The 20,571-nt window shown below is 31.6% G+C and overlaps 1 protein-coding gene across 1 annotated transcript in view; it reads right to left on the bottom strand.

The window, feature by feature from the left end:
* The window catches only part of Smp_194640 (serine/threonine kinase), a gene marked incomplete at both ends in the record, with an annotated part of 54,170 nt that overhangs the window by 26,094 nt on the left and 7,505 nt on the right, over nt 1-20,571 (bottom strand). The window contains one exon of the mRNA XM_018792442.1: nt 9,040-9,105. Coding sequence (XP_018644645.1) covers nt 9,040-9,105 — 66 coding nt within the window. The remainder of the gene's footprint in view (nt 1-9,039; nt 9,106-20,571) is intronic.

Below are 20,571 nucleotides of genomic sequence, written 5' to 3'. Positions count from 1 at the left end.
ATCCTTTTCAGTTCTTTTGCTACATTTGTTGTCTTCATCTGCATTCGTTCATCTGTATGGGATAGAAAAGCTAAGTCATTTGCGAAGTCCAAATCGTCTAATTGATTCCGAAATGTTCATTGTATTCCGTGTTCCCTCTCAGATGTCGAAGTCTTCATATTCTAATCGACGACCAGAAGAAAGGCAAAGAGGGTGAGTAAACAGCTGTCCTCCATGCATGAGCTTTAAAAATACTCAATACATTCACTACATCTGTCCTCCTGGTCGTTTGATCGATAGAATGCTTTCGTTTTACTTTCAACCAAGATGTAATCAGAGGATCTATCTATCATTATACTTCTTAATCCTTACAATCGAGTTTAATAGAGGAATTCAGCTCAAGATTGTTCCTTCTGCTTTCAAAATTACTGTTATGACTTGATCTCCACGTACAACAAGACGTTTTTTCGGTACATTGTGTCTAATTACGTTGTGTCTCCACACTCACTAGATAATTTTAAATACCAAACGATACTAGAGTACTATTTACTTGTTCCACAGATTCAGCATACACCTATATTATGAGAATGTTGAGTTAATGACGTGTGAAACGTTGTCTTGTTTGAAATGGTGTTCACATACAAAAGTTTCCTAGTAAATAACTAGAATACAAATAAGTGTAGTAAACGATGAAATTATTTGGTGGAAGACAAAATTAATTCAAGTGCTGCCGAGAGATATTTGCTGTATTAGCTCTTACCAACTGCTCACGTCTTGGAACAATAACTGAATAATTCGAAAGATAGTCTGGATTAATATCGACAGTTCTATCATAGTTGAAATACGGTTATGGAATTCAGGGTATAGCTGATTGAAAACTAATACACACGTGACCTTAGCATGAATCGCTATTTCGTTTTAGTTTTAGCTCTATACATATTAAACCTCTGCGGCTTGATCAAAACGCGCTAGCAGTTCATGTAGTCATTGACTGTTAGACTGATCCATGTGCAAGTACTTGGTTATAGTTCGAAACCAATCGCAGTTGCTCAGATTCATTTATTTTTAATCTCTCCGTATATCTTGGATTTTGGACTTATTTTATACCTACGGATTCATTCATTTTCCCTGGGCCATTCTCTTTAACCTTTTTTATTGCCTTAAGTGTACTACTATTACTGCGACTATTTCGCTATTCATATTGATGAATTGTTCTCTCGATGCTTATATTGTTTAGTAAATTAAATTGGTGCACAAAATAAACGTTACCACTGCCATCAGCAATTGCTGAGTCATAAATTCTATGTCGTTTTATCCCTCACACAAGAAACCCCTTTCAATCAAAACAGCGACATCGTTCAACGTGTTATTAGTCCTTAGTAAACACTTTGCTGCTGTAAAAGATCACTGCAGTCGATAATATGGCTTCGTTGTTTAGAATTTCTGTCTCATCACTCTTGACTCCATATGTATGACTTCGGAGTAACAATTTTTCCAGCTTTTTTGGCTTTTCACTATAGATACACGCGACTACTGCATCTAAATATCAACAGAAGTTAGGAGAAAAAGCTCATATTCTTAGTTTTTTTAAACTAATACTGCCAAAATAACATTTATCTCAGCTGTCTGAGTTTCCTCAATACTCATGTTGAAAATTGGTGTTACTCAACATTTAGAATTGTATAATGATGACTTGAAGTATCAGTGACTGTAGATTCTTGTAGGTTATTCTTTTTTAATGCATCCAATCGTAGAAATTGTAAATAAAGATAACGTTAAACATTAAGACTTACATTTACATTTCAAATGTAATTTCAAAAAAGTATCATGGTATTAATTTTTGTTTCTAATAAAAAACAAGTTTTAACATGTCACATGTTAAATCTAACTAACTGGTAGTACAATTTTAGTTAAGGATTTTTGTGTATCTCTTTGTATTAATCTCCATCCACGGTAATTGTCCAATAAATATGCCATATATATATATATATAAATATATATCAGTTAACTGGTTAATACTTCTGAAATGTATATCAACTAACAAAGTAATGGACAATCTTCAATATGCTTAGTTAAGATCGCGTTGTGTAATTTGTACATTGTACAATGTCTACTATTTCATATTATTAGTTTGGAAAATATAGCAAGTTTCTTCAACATTTTGTCAACAATTAATTCGTTTAACTGGTTTCTTTTTTCATAAGATCACATTTTTTTTTATTAAAATGTAGTTGTATTCAAAAATACAGTTTCTATAATTCTCTAAACTTTGTTATGTACTCTTCAGCAGTTTTATTGTTTATATTCCATGAATAAAGGAATAAACATTCTAATGAGTGAAAATGACTAAATGGATATTTCTAGTATGAAGTATACTAAGTTATATTGATGTATCAATTCATTAAAATGTAAAATAATTGAATAGTCAAATTTATTATTTGTTTAATACTCAGTGAAACTATTTTTGGTGGATAGTAAATTTGTGTAACAATTGACGAAGCTCTGGAACTCATTTAATCATGTATCTAGTTTTTAAGTAATCTTAGTGTAGTCAAATCGAGATACCAAAAATAGGAGATCCGAGCAAGTGTGAGAACTACAGAGGCATTACACTATCACCAGTATCAGGAAACGTCTTCGATAGTGTCTCTGAACCGGATGAAAGAATTAGTAAACGTCCAACTTCGAAATCAACGGACCGAACTCCGTAAGGATCGTTCGTGTTCAGACCCAATCGTGACATTACAAATCATTTTTGAGCGATCAAATGAATGGAGCTCGTTATCACACATCAACTTCCTTGATCATGAGAAGGCGTTTGACAGTGTGAACCGGAGAAAATTATGGAAACCTCTTCGACACTACGGTGTACCTGAGAAGATCGTCAACATCATTCGAAGTACAAACGACGGGGCACACTGCAAATTCGTGCATACAGGACAGCTGACAGATGCATTCCAAGTGAGGACCACAGTCAGACAAGAATGCTTACTCTCTCCCTTTCTCTTTCTTCTAATAATTGAGTGGATTATGAAGACCTATATATCTCAAGGGCAGCACGGAATACAATGGACAGTTTGTATGTAACAAGGTTTCGGACTTCGCAGATGACCTAGCTTTCTATCGCATACACACTAACAAATGCAGGTGAAGGTAACCAGTGTGGCAGCAGACTCTGCAACAGAAGTAGTCAGATTTACACCAACTATCGATGATATAATTCTTAGTTATACTGATTCAATCTATTTCATAAACAAAAATGACTAATTACCTTCACTAAAGATTAGATTTAATTTGATTGATCCATTGATGTTATACCTATTTATGTAGTGCAAACATCCAAATTAAGAGAAACGAGGGTGAACTACCTTTTTTCTGAGTGCTCATTCTACTGGAATGGAAAATTTAGCAACGAAAATTTCACTAAAAATGATTTTGAGTAATATCTGACTGATAAAATAGCGAAAAATTGAATGATGTGATCTTTCTAACCATCCTCGAAGATATATCTATTCAACACGCCATACTATAACAGGTTATTCAATCAGTCATAAACAATATAAACGTGGGAAAAAATTGGCATTAGTCTATAATCAGTCAGTCAGTCAGCTACAACGTAGGACCAGGCACATATATGCATCGGTCCAAGTTGCCATACCTCGTTAGCACAACAAGATCAACACCGGATTCATAGAAGTAGTTAATTTAGTGGTGTTAATATATGAAAGAAAGGTTGTATATAAGGATATAGTATAGGAAGGAAAAAAGTTATAAAGCAATTTTAATCTCAAGGTTTAAGGGAAGATAAAGAGTGTATACACCTACGCCATTGTGATCGATTCTGAGTCACCTAGAGTCTCCAACCATTGATTAGTCTATAATGACACAATTTCACTTATCATTATAATTAGAGGAAATAAAAAAGGAATGAAAAATAGTCAAATTATTAATACCAGTGTTCCGAAATTGAACAATACAAAATGATATCTATACGGATTGCAATCTGTGTCCCAGCAATCAATACAAGAAACTAGTTAATATATTTTTCCTTCTAGTTGTAAATGTTCCACATTAACTGTTCACTTTCAAAACAGAAACATTTCAATCATTTCAATAGGTGTACAAGTTTAACAGCATTTAAATTTAACCATATCAGTTCTTATTCAAGTTAAAAACTATGTGTATCATTTAACAACGTGGATCACTATGATGAACACACACATATATGAATACAGGTATATATGCAAATATTATTATGTGTACGGAATCTTAATAACTAGAAGGAATCGAAATACAAAACTGAATGAGGGGATAAGAAGTTAAACAATCGAATGTAAACTATGCCAAATCTAAAAAAATAAAGGAAAAAAGCAATTTCAAAATATTTTATAAGAAACCATAAAAGGCAATTGAATGTCTAAACAAATGTAAAGACTAGTGCGTACATGTTGTACACGTATATGCGAGCACATGAAAACAAATCAGAGAAATTTAACAACAATGAGAATAGGACCGGTTGAGGATTAATAGTAATAACAAAAAATAACAATCGGTATCCTGTTAAGTCATAACAGATATATGATGTTATCGTATATACATAGATATAAACGCATAATTGAATGGAGACGTTAAAAAGAAATGTTTAAATATTTAGGATTCAAAGAAAAAAATTAACGTTATGCTTAATAGTGATGCATTTAATTGGTTCTCGAAAATTCAACCACGTATTCTGATTAAATATAAAGAATAAATATTTTGGTAACCTAAAATATGTATCCATAAAAAAGATTACAGTTGAAATGGATTAAGCGAATGCAGGATGTGTCGTAAATAATCATAATGTTTGAGAAAAAAGACATGAATTACATTATTTTTTTATTGGAACTAATGGTAAAATCCAACCTACGATGTCCACTCTATTTGGGACTTTGGAATTAGATGGTTCTGGAGGAGTTCCTACTGCAAGACTGGTAAACATAACATTGAAATTCAACACATAAATTAGTTAGAAAACCGTTGGAAAATCAGGAAACAATGGGTATGTAACTAATTTACATTGCTTAAATGACATTCATACTCAGATCTGATACAAATAGTCGGTATTCCTCAAAACTTTAATCAATTCGTAATTTAGAATGAAGTTTAAGATAATGGGTAAATTTAATGAGGTCAAATATTTGTACACCAGATTTAATGCTAAAAACTAGGATTTAATTTTAATTGATATTATATAACAGTTACATGACATCATAAATGTTATAATAAAACCTCGGCATCTAAAAAATCGGGTCAAAACATACGACTTATTATTAGCCAGCAGAAAAGCCTTCAATTGCCTATATGTGTTGCCATTAAATACTGAAATCTATGTTGATTTGATGTAGAAAGACATTATAAACCATGATGTCTATAATGGTATTAGGAAAGATTAGGAAGGACTTTATGACACAAAAGCCCTAAGCAGTAAATCTTTATTTCTGAAAAATTAGATCTAGTCTTACTATGTTGTCAATGACAATTCGTTCAAAGTGCCCAGTGTTAAGACGATGTGGTGCAGACGAAAAATCGCTTTATATGTCGGCTTAATAACTGCTGACAAATAATCAACTTTCAACATTGTACGTCTAGTTAGTTCGCACTGGACATGCGAAAACGATTGATTTAAAAAAGCAGAGATCAATTAGATCCTAAACTAACAAAGTGATTAATTTGATGAAGTAAGAAATAATTATGAGTGTAGATATAACGATAGACTAAAGGTATTGTATTGTTATTGTTTGTATTGTATTACGAGACTATCAAACAAAGTGAATACAAGGTGTCTTAATAGTATCTTTTCTCCAATATTTCTATAGATTGACAAATTTTACCCGGGATGTATATTTTTTCGGTTATCGTTAAACTATATTGTTAAAATCTTGTAAATTCAATTCATATATACATACATATCGATGGAATGAACTGAAAATTACAGTTCATGAACGAAGATGAAAGAATAAAAATTATCATCTACATTCGAGTTTCCTTTTCATTCATCAAAACTACTAATGGGTAACTTGATCATTATATTTAGACTACAGAAACTTTGTATTCGCATGTTTAGAAAGCAGTCCAGTGATATGATGAACAGAACATGACAATACTGATAATAATAAAATTATATCAATCTTAAGCCGCAAAATATTCACTAGATCTCAAGATGTGGTCTATATGATGCTTGATAACAAAAATGAAGATAATCATAAATCATGTAAATGACTAAGAATACAAATATAACTGATTCAGTAAATAATATGACAGAAAGTGGGAAGATTTTATACACGTATTTCATTGTATCACAAGGACTTGACATCTTAAGAAAACATGCCATTTGATAGGACCGAACTAATACACGTGTAGTCGTTAAATATCAGTAGAAAAAGAAGTACTTTATGTAATATGCTGATCGACTGATTAGAAAATCGTTTGAACGTAGTAAACTGATATCGAAACAACTTTCAAACTTGTATTACAAGGTGTTTGAATCTCTTGGATCCAAACTTACTTTTTACCCAAACTTACGGAGATAATTCAGTCATATTTTCGGCTACCAAACAAGTTATTTTGATCATGCTATGGTAAACGGTTATTGCACCAAAATTTTATTTAAATTTCTGGGTAGAAATCATCAATAAAATAATGAGGCTGTGAACTTTCACAGATTGAAGTATTTGGAACAAATACCCAGTGTCCTTGACTATCATTAGAGCTAGCTAGCAAAAGAGAAGATAATACGAGGTTTAAGCAGCCCCCAAATGCCCTGGTACAGCCGAGAGTAGGGAGAATCAGCTCTCCCTCTCGAAATGCTCTCATATGTCCAGCGAATATATAGCCTCTGCCAGGGAGGTCCTACTCACTGTCTTCTCGTGGCATCACTGTTGTTTACGAAATTGAGAGGATGAAAAGCGAATGTCCGGCGCTTTAACCGGGTTGGTTGATGTGGAGTGTCCACCTAGGGGAGTTGAAAAACCCTCATTCCAAACCAATGGTGCACATGGGCTCCAGTATCCTGAGGGAACAAATGGCGTACGAATCAATCATTGATCACGGGCTACCATGGGACTGCATCTCCTCACGATGCTCCACTGCCTTGTGGACTAGACCTTCAGGTCAAAGGCTCGGGGTGTGGCCCCCTAAGAAAACCAGCTGCTTCAGTCTGGGCACCTGGGCAGTATCACAGCCCTCACACAAATCGAATGAGATTTGTGAGGCGCATATGTATCTGGTGCTTCCTTGTACCAATATTTATGTGTTTAAATAAAATAAAAATAAAAAAGGTTTAAGCAAGGTCAAATGAAGACACTACTCTGGTCCATGTAATTACGAATAGTTGAACTGGATTATTTTATGAATTTCAGATTACCTTAGTTGGAGTTAATCCGATATCCTTAATTTATGGGTTACAACTAACAGTTGAATTGTTTGTTAATTTTGCTTTAAATTAAATATTTTCCACTCACTGGTGTCACATTTTTTGCAAACTATACCTCCCTCCGTCAGAGATTGTCATTATTGTTAGTATTATTACTGTTATGATGATAATTTTAATATGAATTGAGAAAACTCAGGCTGATACATATTTATGCCAGATAATTGTTTATGACTGACCGACTAACAGATCAAATGAATATAGACATAATAGTAAAGATGACTTGATCAAAAGAATATTTACAAAATTTAAAAAAAACTGAAGTACTTGAAATGGCTACAGAAGATTGTCTTTTATGAACAAAACGAACGAGAAGTTATATACGCTCCTTGAATATATGTTTTTTTTTCGAAAGATATATGAAGCAACCAGAAAAATAGACAACATAAATCCTTTTTACAAAATGGCTTATTAAAAAAGCAACTAAAAATTTTGATCAATAAACAATCACGTTTGATGTATGCATGACCCGTAAACTTAATCGCTCAGTTGTTTATGCATGTTGGATAATAACACATCTTCTTAGGTCAGTGTTTAGATATGTAAATATGATTTAATATAATATATAACTAAGCATGTACAGTGTACACATGTATTAGGCATGGTAACCTTTTACATTCTGGTTGTTGAGCCTACATTTGATTAAATAAACTAAGTCAATACAAATGTGATAGATTTCATGAATACACACAAGATAATTTTTTTAAACCATATAAGGCAGTACAATTTTACCTTGGTCGAATCAGATACAAATCTGTTCACTTGAAAATGTAGATAGATATTTGTTTTAAAAAATACAAGGTGATATTTTTAAAATCCGTGTTTAAAAAAATAAAATTGAAAGTCCTCGACTGATCTTAGTACTTTTTTGAAGAAAAAAAAGAAAATAAGGATTAGTAGGACGCGGAGAATTAATGTGTATAAACTTAACGTCTAAAATAATATGGAATAGTACTGTACGAATAGAAAACAATAATTTTCAAAATAAACGTCTAAAAATTTAAAAATAGTGGAGGAATTTTCAAATAAAAAACATAACATTAAATGATAAAGGTAATGAGTAAAAGCACCCTTGTTCCCTGATATAATACAGTTGAAACAATCCAATTGCAATTAGTTACATAGATAAATATTTTATCGTGAAATTCAAAACTTTATTCTGATGATCAATTATCTCAAAAATAAGAGACTGCTCAATTGCAGTACTAAATATCAATGAGAAGATGCTGACTGTTAGCGACCATCATCTTTGTTTGTAATGCTTATGTCTTAAAGCAATATCGAGGCAATCCGCACAGGATGCACATATGCCAATAAAAGACTGATCAGTTACAGTCCTGAACATCAATAGGAAGGTTCAAACGAATAATACGAAAATGAATTATCTCAAAAATAGTTTCATAAAAGATCACTTGAAACATAGTGGATTGATGATAGAAAAAGCTTGAAGTACAGTTATTCAGTCGATATTATAGTATTTCAATGCAAAGACACGAGAGATGCATAATCATTCTGATACCCTTTGCAACATGAACACACATACAACTGTATCAAACGACAAAAGTAACTTAAAATACTACCATACAACTTACCTCCACTGGCATATTCCATGACCAAGTATAAATGTTTTTCAGATTCAATAACCTCCAACAATTTGACTGAAATAAAAAGACGTAAAATATACAAATTATAATTATAATGAAATGAAATCTGTACTCTTTCAATTACATATTATCCAAAACAGTCTACACATACTTTATCTTAACAATCAAATGAATTAATGGTAGCTCAATGATTAAAGCACAAGAGTTGAAATTATTGGGGTTGACATGTAAATTCGCGTTTTATCGACTATGAATAATTAAATAAAGTATTAATATCAGTTTACATGCTAAATTATGTCCAATGTCAAGTATACAGAATGGTACATAGCTATAAAGTTAGTTATAAATGAAATACGATTGTTTAAACAGAATAGGTAATTATGATAAACAATCGGATACAATATTTATGACAAGTGAGTAATACAGTATTAGTGCTCTTTCAGGAAAAAAGACCACTAATTTGGAATATTCCCCAAGTAATAATACACGTTACCAATTCTTTATAGCTAATGTAATGACAATAAAGACTTAAAACACTTTTGAACTACATTATTATACTAAGTGAAGAAGTGGCTCAGTGATTAGAGTGTTCAACACTAAGCCACTTAATAACAGGTTTGAACCCCAATCTACTTACTTCAGTTTAGGCAACCGGTTAGTATCGTTAGCTCACACTCTTAAAATCTGATTCAAAACCAGATATAAAAATCCGTTATTAGCAGATGAGTTGATAATAAAAACCATCAGTCTGCACTAACACTAAATCATAATCAATAAAAATAAAATGAAATAGGATCTATATGAGATTTTGAAATATTAACGATTCTCATTGTGAAAATAAGAACAACACATATAACCGAACAACACTGCTTTCTATAAGATCGTCATCAGGTTTTACTCTAATATACATGAATATTCTTTTGGAAAGTTTACACTAATCAAGGTCAGTTATAAGTCAGTGAAATAGACCGCACAACTACACTGTATTGTTTTAATTTTCATAATGTGAATCTTTGATATTTCAAAATCACATGGGGATCCTAATGCATTTAAGGCATTCAATGAGTTTCCGAAGTTTAATGCAAGTCTAACCGTAGCGGAAACGACCTCGGAATTTACTAATGATTTTATACAAACCAATAGATATCCTAAATATTAAATGGACTGAAATATTGGATTTGTATATGTATATTAACATATAATATAAACCTAGTGCATTATGCATATGTATATATGACACAAATACCTAATATTTCAACGACGAGAAATATTTTTCAGAAGCTATGAAATAGTGGTTTGTGTAAGGAAAAACCACATTACAAAAACTGTTATGCCATAATTGTGTCATTGACCTGTAGTTTCTAGTCAGTTTGGTTTAATAATTAGTTTATTTTATCCATTATTATAAACTGTACTTCAAGAATCCCATTTATTACATACATTCCAGTTAAAATATAAAACATGTTCAGGTTGTGCAGTTTTTAAAAATGAAATCGTCAAGAAGAAAATTTCCTTTATTAAAATGTTTGTTTTATTGATTGGTGAGAATTATGAATTTAATTGAAAAGATCGTGTAAATCTCGATAGTAAAGGAAATTCATGGTTTTCTATGCTACTCAATTAAACTTGCACTCACAAAAAAAACGAAATGTCTATTATGCATAATCTTTCAAAGAAAGTGTATAATAACTTGTATGAAAACGAGTATCACGAGCAAATAGCACATTTATTCAATATACGTGAGAACTTTTATTAATATTTGTAAACTTCGACTTGCCTTAATGCTAGTATATAGGAAAAATTACTTTTAAAGAATAAACAGAAACCGATAGCTTAACATAACATTCTAGTTATCAATAATACCTTAGAATGAAAACAAGTCACAAATGTGAAGTAGTTTACAGAGAATTACCTAAGCCGGAAGGCAAAATCATTAAAATGAAGAGTGAAATAATTAAATGGATAATAATAACAATAATTGAGTTGTAAATACCCGAGTATCCTTAAGATACATAACATGGGACATACAACACGTGATTTACAATCTCAGAAGTATACATCCTTTTTTAGAAAAAAGACACTAATAAGTTATCATTTTGTTTATTTTTTCCTATTAATGTGTTGTTACACATGAAGAGATAAAAATGATACTAGAATCATCATCATCATTACCACTGACAACCACAAAAGTAACAACAACGACTTCTGTTTCGATAATAAGTGCAACTGAAAATATGATTTGAGTATTTGTACACGTTAATGATGGAAAATGAATGTTTGCGTCTAACATATATACCAAGGTGTACGTAACATTTAGCGAGTAAAGTTTATTTCCTTTTGAAATGACATATACTCGTGAAACAAACATTCTTATAGCAAACAAACAAACAAACAAACCAAGTTTGATTTGCTTCAGCCCCCAAATGCCCTGGTACAGCGGAGAATGGGGAGAGTCCGCTCTCCCTCTCGAAATGCTCTTACATGGCCACGCGTATGCTGACACTGTCATGGAAGTCCTACTCACTGCCTAATTGCGATGTTGTCTACGAAATTGACAACACAAAAAGCGAATGTTCGGTGCTTTAACCGGGTCAGTGGACAAGGAGGATACACCTAGGGGAGTTGAAAAACCCTGATTCCAAATCAATGGTGCTCATGGGATCCAGTATCCTGAGGAAACAAACAGTATATGAACCAATTGTTAGTCACCGGCTACCATGGGACTGCATTTCAAAACATAGCTCCACTACCTTATGGATTAGACCTTTAGGTTATAGGTTCCTAAGAAAACCACCTGCTTCGGTTCGGGCACGCAGGAAGTATCCCAGCCCTCCCACAAAACAAATGATTTGTGTGGCGCAAATATATTTGATGCCTCCTTGTACCAATGTCTATGTGTCTAAATAATAAATAATGATTTGCCTTCGATAAGATTTATTTGTTTAGTATACAAGTGATGTTATTGATTCATTACATTTAAAACTTATTACACAACAATCTACTATTTCACTGTACATTGATATAATAGATGTGGTTGACAAGGAAGTTATAATATCAAATACAATAATACGAATATAATTTGATTTACATGACTATCATCAGAAAGTGAATGTTTCACCATGGTTTTAATATTTTTCACTATTCTAAATTGTTAGAATTTGAAGACACTTAAACACGAAGCAGTTAATGAATATCTTCATTTTACGAAACAAATTATTTCTTCTGACTAGTTAAAAAAATTTGAACATAGATTCAACTTACATTGCAATCAGAATACAATAGTAGGATACACAATACACAACACTCCTAGCTACCTCAGTTGATGAATAATGACAGAATTATCAACTGATTTGTCGTCATTTCCTAATATACAACGCTTAACACCAGAATTGTTAGTGCAGCTATTACACGATATCAAAGTGACAATTTTAAGGTACTTATGTCTAAAATCTTTCAGCTAACCCAAGCCTTCATTAGTTATTTTTACTTATTTGAACACATAAATATTGGTACAAAGAGGCCACACAAGTCACTTGATTTGTGTGTAAGCTGTGATACTTTCCGGGCGCCCAAACCGAAGCAAGTGGTTTTCTTAGGAGGTCACACACAGAGCATTCAACCGAAAGGTCTGATCCACAAGGCAGTGGAGCGACTTTATGAGATGCAGTCCCATGGTAGCCGGCGACTAATAATTGGTTAACACGCCATTCGTTTCCTCAGGATACTGGATCCCATGTGCATCATTATTTTGGAATTAGGGTTTTCCAAGCCCCCTAGGTGGATCCTCCATATCCACCACCTAGATGAGAAACAATCAATAATATGATGTTTTATGATCTCATGTATATGATTGCGAGGATTCATCAAAAACCACCTGATTTAATACCCGTAAACACTTATAAACAGTGACCCAAGCCTTCTCCTCTTATAGGCCATGATTCACAGCCATAAAGTAAAACAGGGCAAGATGTATTGATCAACAAATCAAGACTCAGTTTGCAATAATGGTTTCCGCAATCGGCCATTGACGTCATTGATCAAAACAAATAAGAGTTATTTTAAAAATTGTCCAACAGAAATGTTTCATTTATGCAGCAGTATTTATTATAAAGAAAAACTTTCCCATACATACGGGTGTAATGTAATGTCAAAAGAGTACGTACGAAAGAAACTCTAGTTTTTTTCCAACTTACAGTTTAAGTGATATAATGAAAAGAATATGTTCCAAAGATCAGGGAAAAAAGAAGCGATAAACAAAAATCAGGACGTAAAATTTAATACACTCACTCCTATACACACATATACAACACATTCACTTAATTTTCAGCTTTGAATAATAATCAAAATAAATACCAATTTCAATTGTGGTTAGTTACTACAAATATATCAACTCTGAGTTACGTAATATATATATATATATATATATATATGACTACATTCAGTATTCGATACGGCAAATTGAGGGTCGATCGATAGTATAAACTACAAAGTAAATATATATAAAATAAATATATAAGCAAGCATGTCACTGTTGTCATTATGTAGACAGATGAAGAAAACAAACAAACAAACAAAAAACTGAGTGAATGAAAGTGAAACAAATTGAAGAATGGTTAAACTAAAACATTAGAAAAGATGAAACAAACAACTCAGAGTCATTTAAGTAAAACACAATAAACTAAAGAGGATATCGTACTCATTAGAAAAAACTTTTATCTAGTTTAAGACACGCACATATAAATAACCATGAGAAGGAATGTGTCCAAAAATTGCATCAGATATTCTATATGATATATATATATATATATATATATATATATATATATATATATATGAATGCATAAATACAGGTTGTACTGTTGTACAGCTTAAAACACCTAGTGATAAGGAATTGAGAAAGGAAGATTACTGACACCAGTTCAAACTTGTACTTATTCACAACGGGTTTTTATTAGTGGAAGATATATAAGCAAAAAAGACAGTATCGATCGTCAAACCAAAGATATGATTTAAATTATAGTAACAGGAGCTATAACATGCCAGAAATTTGAGTTATCTTCAATAAAACGGAACTACAGAGATACATGTTAGAAAAAAACATCTGATCAAGGGTTTTAAACTGGATTACAAGTCATTTCATAGACATTTTATCTCAATATGATAATTAGTCATTACACCGTGCAATCGCTATACATATTAAGTATTCAATATCTAAATGTTTATCCCTAACAAAACAAACACGGTATCTTGTGTATGTGTTCTTTGCTGCGAACAGAGTTCACTAGTGGCTTTCATATTACAAAAAATCTAGAAACAACAGAAACCAACTGTGAATAAAGACCTGTTCATCGGAGATATCTAGTATCTGCAGAAAGTAAAATATGTGATCAGTTGTAGTGAACGAGAACACAAGTGGAGACAATCGAATGTATTTAAATACAAAATTACAGAATCTCTTAGTAAAATCTGAGAACCATACAGTAAATACTTCATTTGCAAAGTGTCAATCAATCGCCTCAGACTTCACTGTTCATTTTTTCACAGCAATCATTTTCTGTTCTCGTTCTCTTTTCTTCCATCTTCTTAACCTTCCACCATCAGGCATTTCACTTCCGATTGATGATACATACGAACAATATTTGTCGACATCAGCGGCACACACCACAGAGTATGTACCATTCAAAACAAATAGAAACTTTAATTTTTAAATATCATTTTCATTTCATCTTTCCTGGTAGCTCAACACCAAATTATTATTCGATATTATTCGGTAGGATACCGTAAAAGAGGAAATGTAGCACAAAATTTTTAAGATGAATAAGTTCATAACTACTGCTCGTTGTAATTACATCCAAAAGAAAGCTCATAAACGTCTAAATAAAACCATTTGCCTCAAAATACGAGGATTTCAAACAAGTGACGTATTCATAATAATCATTTCGAAGACAACTAAGGTTTGCTGAAATAGATAACTACTTCTGGAAATAGAGGATTACGAAATAGTAAACGAATGTTCCGTTTAGTCTACTGATTTCCTGATTTTAAAGCTAATTAACAACCAAGTAAAGTCCATTTTGTCCTTGTTTTCCACTTGAATATGATAATCCTTATTAGGAAACACGAATTGGGTTCAATTCATTTAAAAATATTCTTTACTTAAAGAGCCAGGAAAATTTGATATTTCCATTAAATGAAAAGTTAAAACCGATTGTTAAAAAGTACAACCATCTAAAAAACTGCAAAATAACGTTTAAAAAAATAATCACTAATCGAAAAATGAAACAACCAAAGCTAAAATGATAGATTTTAACCATATTGAAGCCGATCAAATTCCTAGATGAGAAGCAATCAGTGATATGATGTCTTATGATCTTCTCATATATGACTGTGAGGATTCATCAACAGACCACCTGTGTCAATACCTGTAAATACTTATAAACAGTGACTGCTAATGTTAAGCTAAGTGACGTAGAGATGTAACAAAATACAATATTTTTATCCTCTTCCAATCGTAACTGATTCGAAAATCAATTTAGTAAATTCAAACGAAGAAAATCAAAATCAGTAAACATATAACAATTGTGTATTGATAGTAATGTCAAATAAAATTACATATGTAGTACATGAAAGAGAGTAAATTATTTGTATTTGATTAATATAAATATGAGAGCCATTACTAACATTCTTAAGGAAAAAATTGATCAATAATAATGATAGTTATAGTGACAAAAGATAATAGATACTTATCTTAAGAGAAAATATAACTGAAACTAGCATGTTGCTTCGTTTTCCGTTTTTTACTTTCGTTCAATGGTCAATCATACAAATCAAACTGCGTTAAAAAAAACAGGCTTACAAGGACAAAAGATTAAACCCATATAGACTTATTCAATAAAACTAGACAGCTAAATCATCAATACAGAAACGATATACAGAAGCAAAAAACAAATGATGAGATGTTTGAAGGGAAGAAATACAGCAGCTTATCTCATGAGAAAATATAGGTGCAGTGACTAATGGCATGTATATATACAAGCTTGGTATTTGAGTGTACGGCACCAGTGTATGCAAATAAACTGGGTGCATGTAAATGTTGGTAAATAACAATGTCAACTCGTGTCTAGACAATGGAATCGATCATTTATTTCCACACACAAACACACACAAAGTAGGAAAACGGTAAAGTGACACGATATATATATATATATATATATATATATATATATATATATACGACTATTCGTGATTCCAAATATTTAACATTTTATTTGAATAGAAATGAACAAGAATGAAACACTGAATACAAACGGAAAGTGAATAAGAAAAAAAACAAGAATAGTGCAGGGCATAAATTTCTGCATGGGTAAGTTAAGACGACAAAGAAGAAGACATGTCGAATAACACAACTCACATACTGAATGGTAAGAAACCGAGTAATAAGACCCAAATAGTACGATTATTCAAACTAATAAAATGAAATTTTTATTCGAGAGAAAATTCTAAAAACTAATACCACGTACGTCGAACAACGGATCTGTATGTATGTGACACGATATTTTACATTCACGTTTAAAATGCGTGATATTTTCAAGATAAATTTAAATCAATAATCTATACTTATAATGACCGGACATAAAATACAAAAAGCTTGAACAATCTTTCAGCGGTTTCGTTCAATCCAAAGTACCAACTTAATCAACTAGTTACCCACGTTTTTTTGAACCTTTGAACCAATCATTCATGCTTAAGTATAATTGATAAAGACCCAAACCTAACAAAACAACTTTTTCATGAAAACAAACAGCGACTGAAAGAAAAACACTAAAAAACCCACAAATAAATATCTTCGGTAAATAAACTTTTGACTAAAACGTATATTAAGACACTAGTCCTATGATCACGAAACATCTGTGTATAGCATTCGGAAGACTATGAGCTTTCCAGTCGATATTTGATATTTCGGATTCATGCATAATAACTGAGAAATTTGAAGTGAACATGTTACCATTTAATACTTATCCAATTTCTGCTCACTGGTAAATGAAATATGAAAATCTGAATGAATAACCAATAGTAAAAGAAAGATTTTCTCAATGATTGAAAAGAGCATAATGAACAAAGAAGTCAGTCATTACACATGATGACAAAAAATTATCAATTATTGTGGTTAGCATTTCAGTTATAAAACTTTACATTTTATTGGGAAGAGTATATCACAAAGCCTGGTGACTCTGCAGTGATGTTCTTCACAATAAATCCGCTGGCATATATTACAACCCAACTTGTACTGTTTAAAGAATTAAGTGCAAATTGGTCAACTGACCAACTTGGAAGGAAATGCTAAGGAAAGATAATTTCAAAACAACCACAAACTAGAATATTTACCATACTGAGTCGAACAGAACTACACTAAAATGATCGAGGGGTGGACGATTGACAGCCACAGCAAGTGGAGAATAAGATATTACTTGAAGCACATAACCATTTCATAAAACTTACAGTTCATTATCTCTTCTCTACCGGCTTAAGCATTGAAGTTAACAAATTAAGACTGAAGAATAAGGAAGAGTAAAATCGATTCAGAAAAAAGAATCAAATAAAACGTTGTCAGTATGGAACACATATTGACAGTACATAAGAAAATTTTGTGATCCGATAATCTATAACATGACATTGCAATGAATAATACTGTCTACCAAGTGAATACACAGACGTTTATTCCCTAATGCTAATAATATTAACAACTAATCGTTTCAATCCCACGCATTATAATTAACATATCTATTTAATGAACTGAATCTAGCAATAAAAATTTATAGTAATGACTGGTATTTCTGTACTGTTATCCAATTCCCGTACCAGACAACAGACACAAAGAGAATATTGAACTCGTTACTGCATTTATTTTTTGTTCAGCATCAGCAGTTATCCGTCACTACTAATTATTGCTACATGTGTATCATCGTTTGGTAAGAAAAACTCAGTGTTATTATCATTTTCATTATTGTGAAACTATTTCGCCTAATTTGAAAAGTTAAAATAAAACTCATAACCTAAGAAATATGAGTTATTTTTATAAGTTTTATATTGTACAAATGCTTAATTAAGTCAATTTATTGTAATATAGTAATACACTTTAAATGAAACAAATGTGAACATTATCAACAATGTTTGTGTAAATGTTATTACGAAAAAAAGAGCAATTGTTCTATAAAAAACATAGCATGGCTAACAACTGATATTTTTTAAAGATGATAATGAATTAGTTGATCTGGGTTAATGTAGGATAATTTGGATTGCGTTAATTCAATGATCTATGTGCAATATTTAATCTATGGTAATTACTCAGATTTTAAAACAAGATTTTTCTCGATAAAATTTCTTGTTATTTTATTTCTCTACAATTATCGACTAAGTTGTTACCCATCAACTGCACATTTTGTGGGTAAATTTTCATAGGAAAATTGATTGATCTAAATAATAATGCAATAACTGCTTAAATGTTGATGAATTATATTGCACCTAAATGTACAATTTATCATTTTACCTATCATATGAACAATTTAGTTGTATTTCAGGAAGTCTCCTTCTAGTCAGTTTATAGCTATTATGTCTAATTCCAACTTTACCCTACTTTGTTCATTCATTCACTTTTAGAAAAAAACAATGTAGTATTCATGATGTTTTTGATAGATATGATTTCGAAGAAAGTAATGTTTAAATTGTCTTGAATAATTTCAATTCGATAGATATTTCTAGATTGTATGTTAATTGTGGAATATTTTCGGATAACAAGTTATGGTAGACTAATTATAAGAATTCAAGTGATGTGTTTGAATAACTTGGCAAGTAATTGAGCAAATGTATCGGATCTATCACCAACATAAATATGACCGAAATATACATACATTGTAATGGAAAGGGAACTTGACTACCTAAATAACCATATAACTCGCAAATCATCAGAAAAAGTTAGTTCGTTAATTGCTAAAACAACCTCATATTAAGGCACAATTAACTACACTTTTAGATTCTTCGAAATGAATCAGTAAACCAAGCCACAACAACTTTCCCATGTCTTTCAAAACTATCTTGTTTTTTCTTTTGAAGAACTTAAACAATTAAGTGCATTTTAAAAATTTTAAATAAAGAAGAATTCGAGTGAGAACTACATCAAGCTTCTCATTAGTGCCTTTTTCTAAACAAAAAAATCAATCACATGGCGATTCAACATACAAGAGAATACACTTGTTTATTTGTTTGTTTTTTGATAGGCCATCATGCAGTAAAGAGAAGTAAAAAAAGATGCTTTTCAGTTTGAGCAATCATTATTACAATGAACAGATTAGGTAGTGATTTAATTACCTTACACTTATTGTATTTTATAACCATATGTGCTTAGCATAGATTCAATCTCAAATGACATGTATTTGAAAGAGAGGATAAATAGAAAGTAAAAACCATGAAGTCACAAGTGTTCACCTAAAGTGCGTAATAGATGGGTTACGATTCAAATTCAACAACTTGATACTTAAAAATCGATTAATCCACTAAAAGCAATGATGAGATGAGTGTACGAATATGAAGAATTTAGGACAGATGAGTAAAAGAAAATGTCTTTTTATTCCGCTTAAAAACTGTCAAGATGATTAACATGAATGCATAAACCAAAAGATCGATGAATTAAACAGCCACCTTTAAAGAATATACACATACTACTTATCTTATAATATGAGATAACCCACGATAAGACATTTTTGCTGAGAACTCAAAAGGAACTGATTTAAACTATAACAAGTGTCAATAATACAGCTTAAGAAACTACTTTGAATTATAAATATCACCATACAAATAAAGTAAATAGGTGAACCAATTGAAGAATTGGTCAATTAACCATGTCCACTCTGTTTAACAACCCGTGAGGGAAGCAGACAAAATGGTAACCATTTCTTGGGTGATTAAAAACGTGATGGGATAAATGATAGGTTTTTTTAACTATTTAAAGCTTCTAGAAGGATTACTTGGGCGTTTTAGAACAACCAATTAAGCTATTCCGAGGTTCGAAGGTACTAGGTAAAGGCGGTAAATTCGTTGATGAGGGTATAAATCTTTACGAATTGAGGTGGCTGCAATGTGTGCTATCTAAGCACAACCACTGCCTACATTGACACATAAACGCTCATTGGAATAGGAGTATATTGAAAAAAATAAAGTTCCGAGAAGCAAGGACACAGCCTCATTCAGAATTACAGAGGCTAACCAAGTGTTAGGGATTTGAAACAATATGTGAAATACAAAAGATAATATCTTACAGAGAATTTATTTGACGTTATTTTTCCAAAGAATAGACAGTCGGATGGTTGAAAAAACTACGGAGTTTAAAGCATAAGATAGAATTCATTGAATTAGTTAAGCTATACTGATTGACCAAAAACATTTACAAACTCAAGTGCACAGACACAAACATTTCTCTAAAACTCATATATAATATATATAGTTGAAATCATGAGTCAATTGAAG

Source organism: Schistosoma mansoni, assembly GCF_000237925.1.
Source record: "Schistosoma mansoni, WGS project CABG00000000 data, supercontig 0282, strain Puerto Rico, whole genome shotgun sequence".
NCBI lineage: Eukaryota > Metazoa > Platyhelminthes > Trematoda > Strigeidida > Schistosomatidae > Schistosoma > Schistosoma mansoni.
The sequence above is the reverse complement of the archived record's forward strand: the minus strand, read 5'-3'. Positions and strand labels throughout refer to the sequence as shown.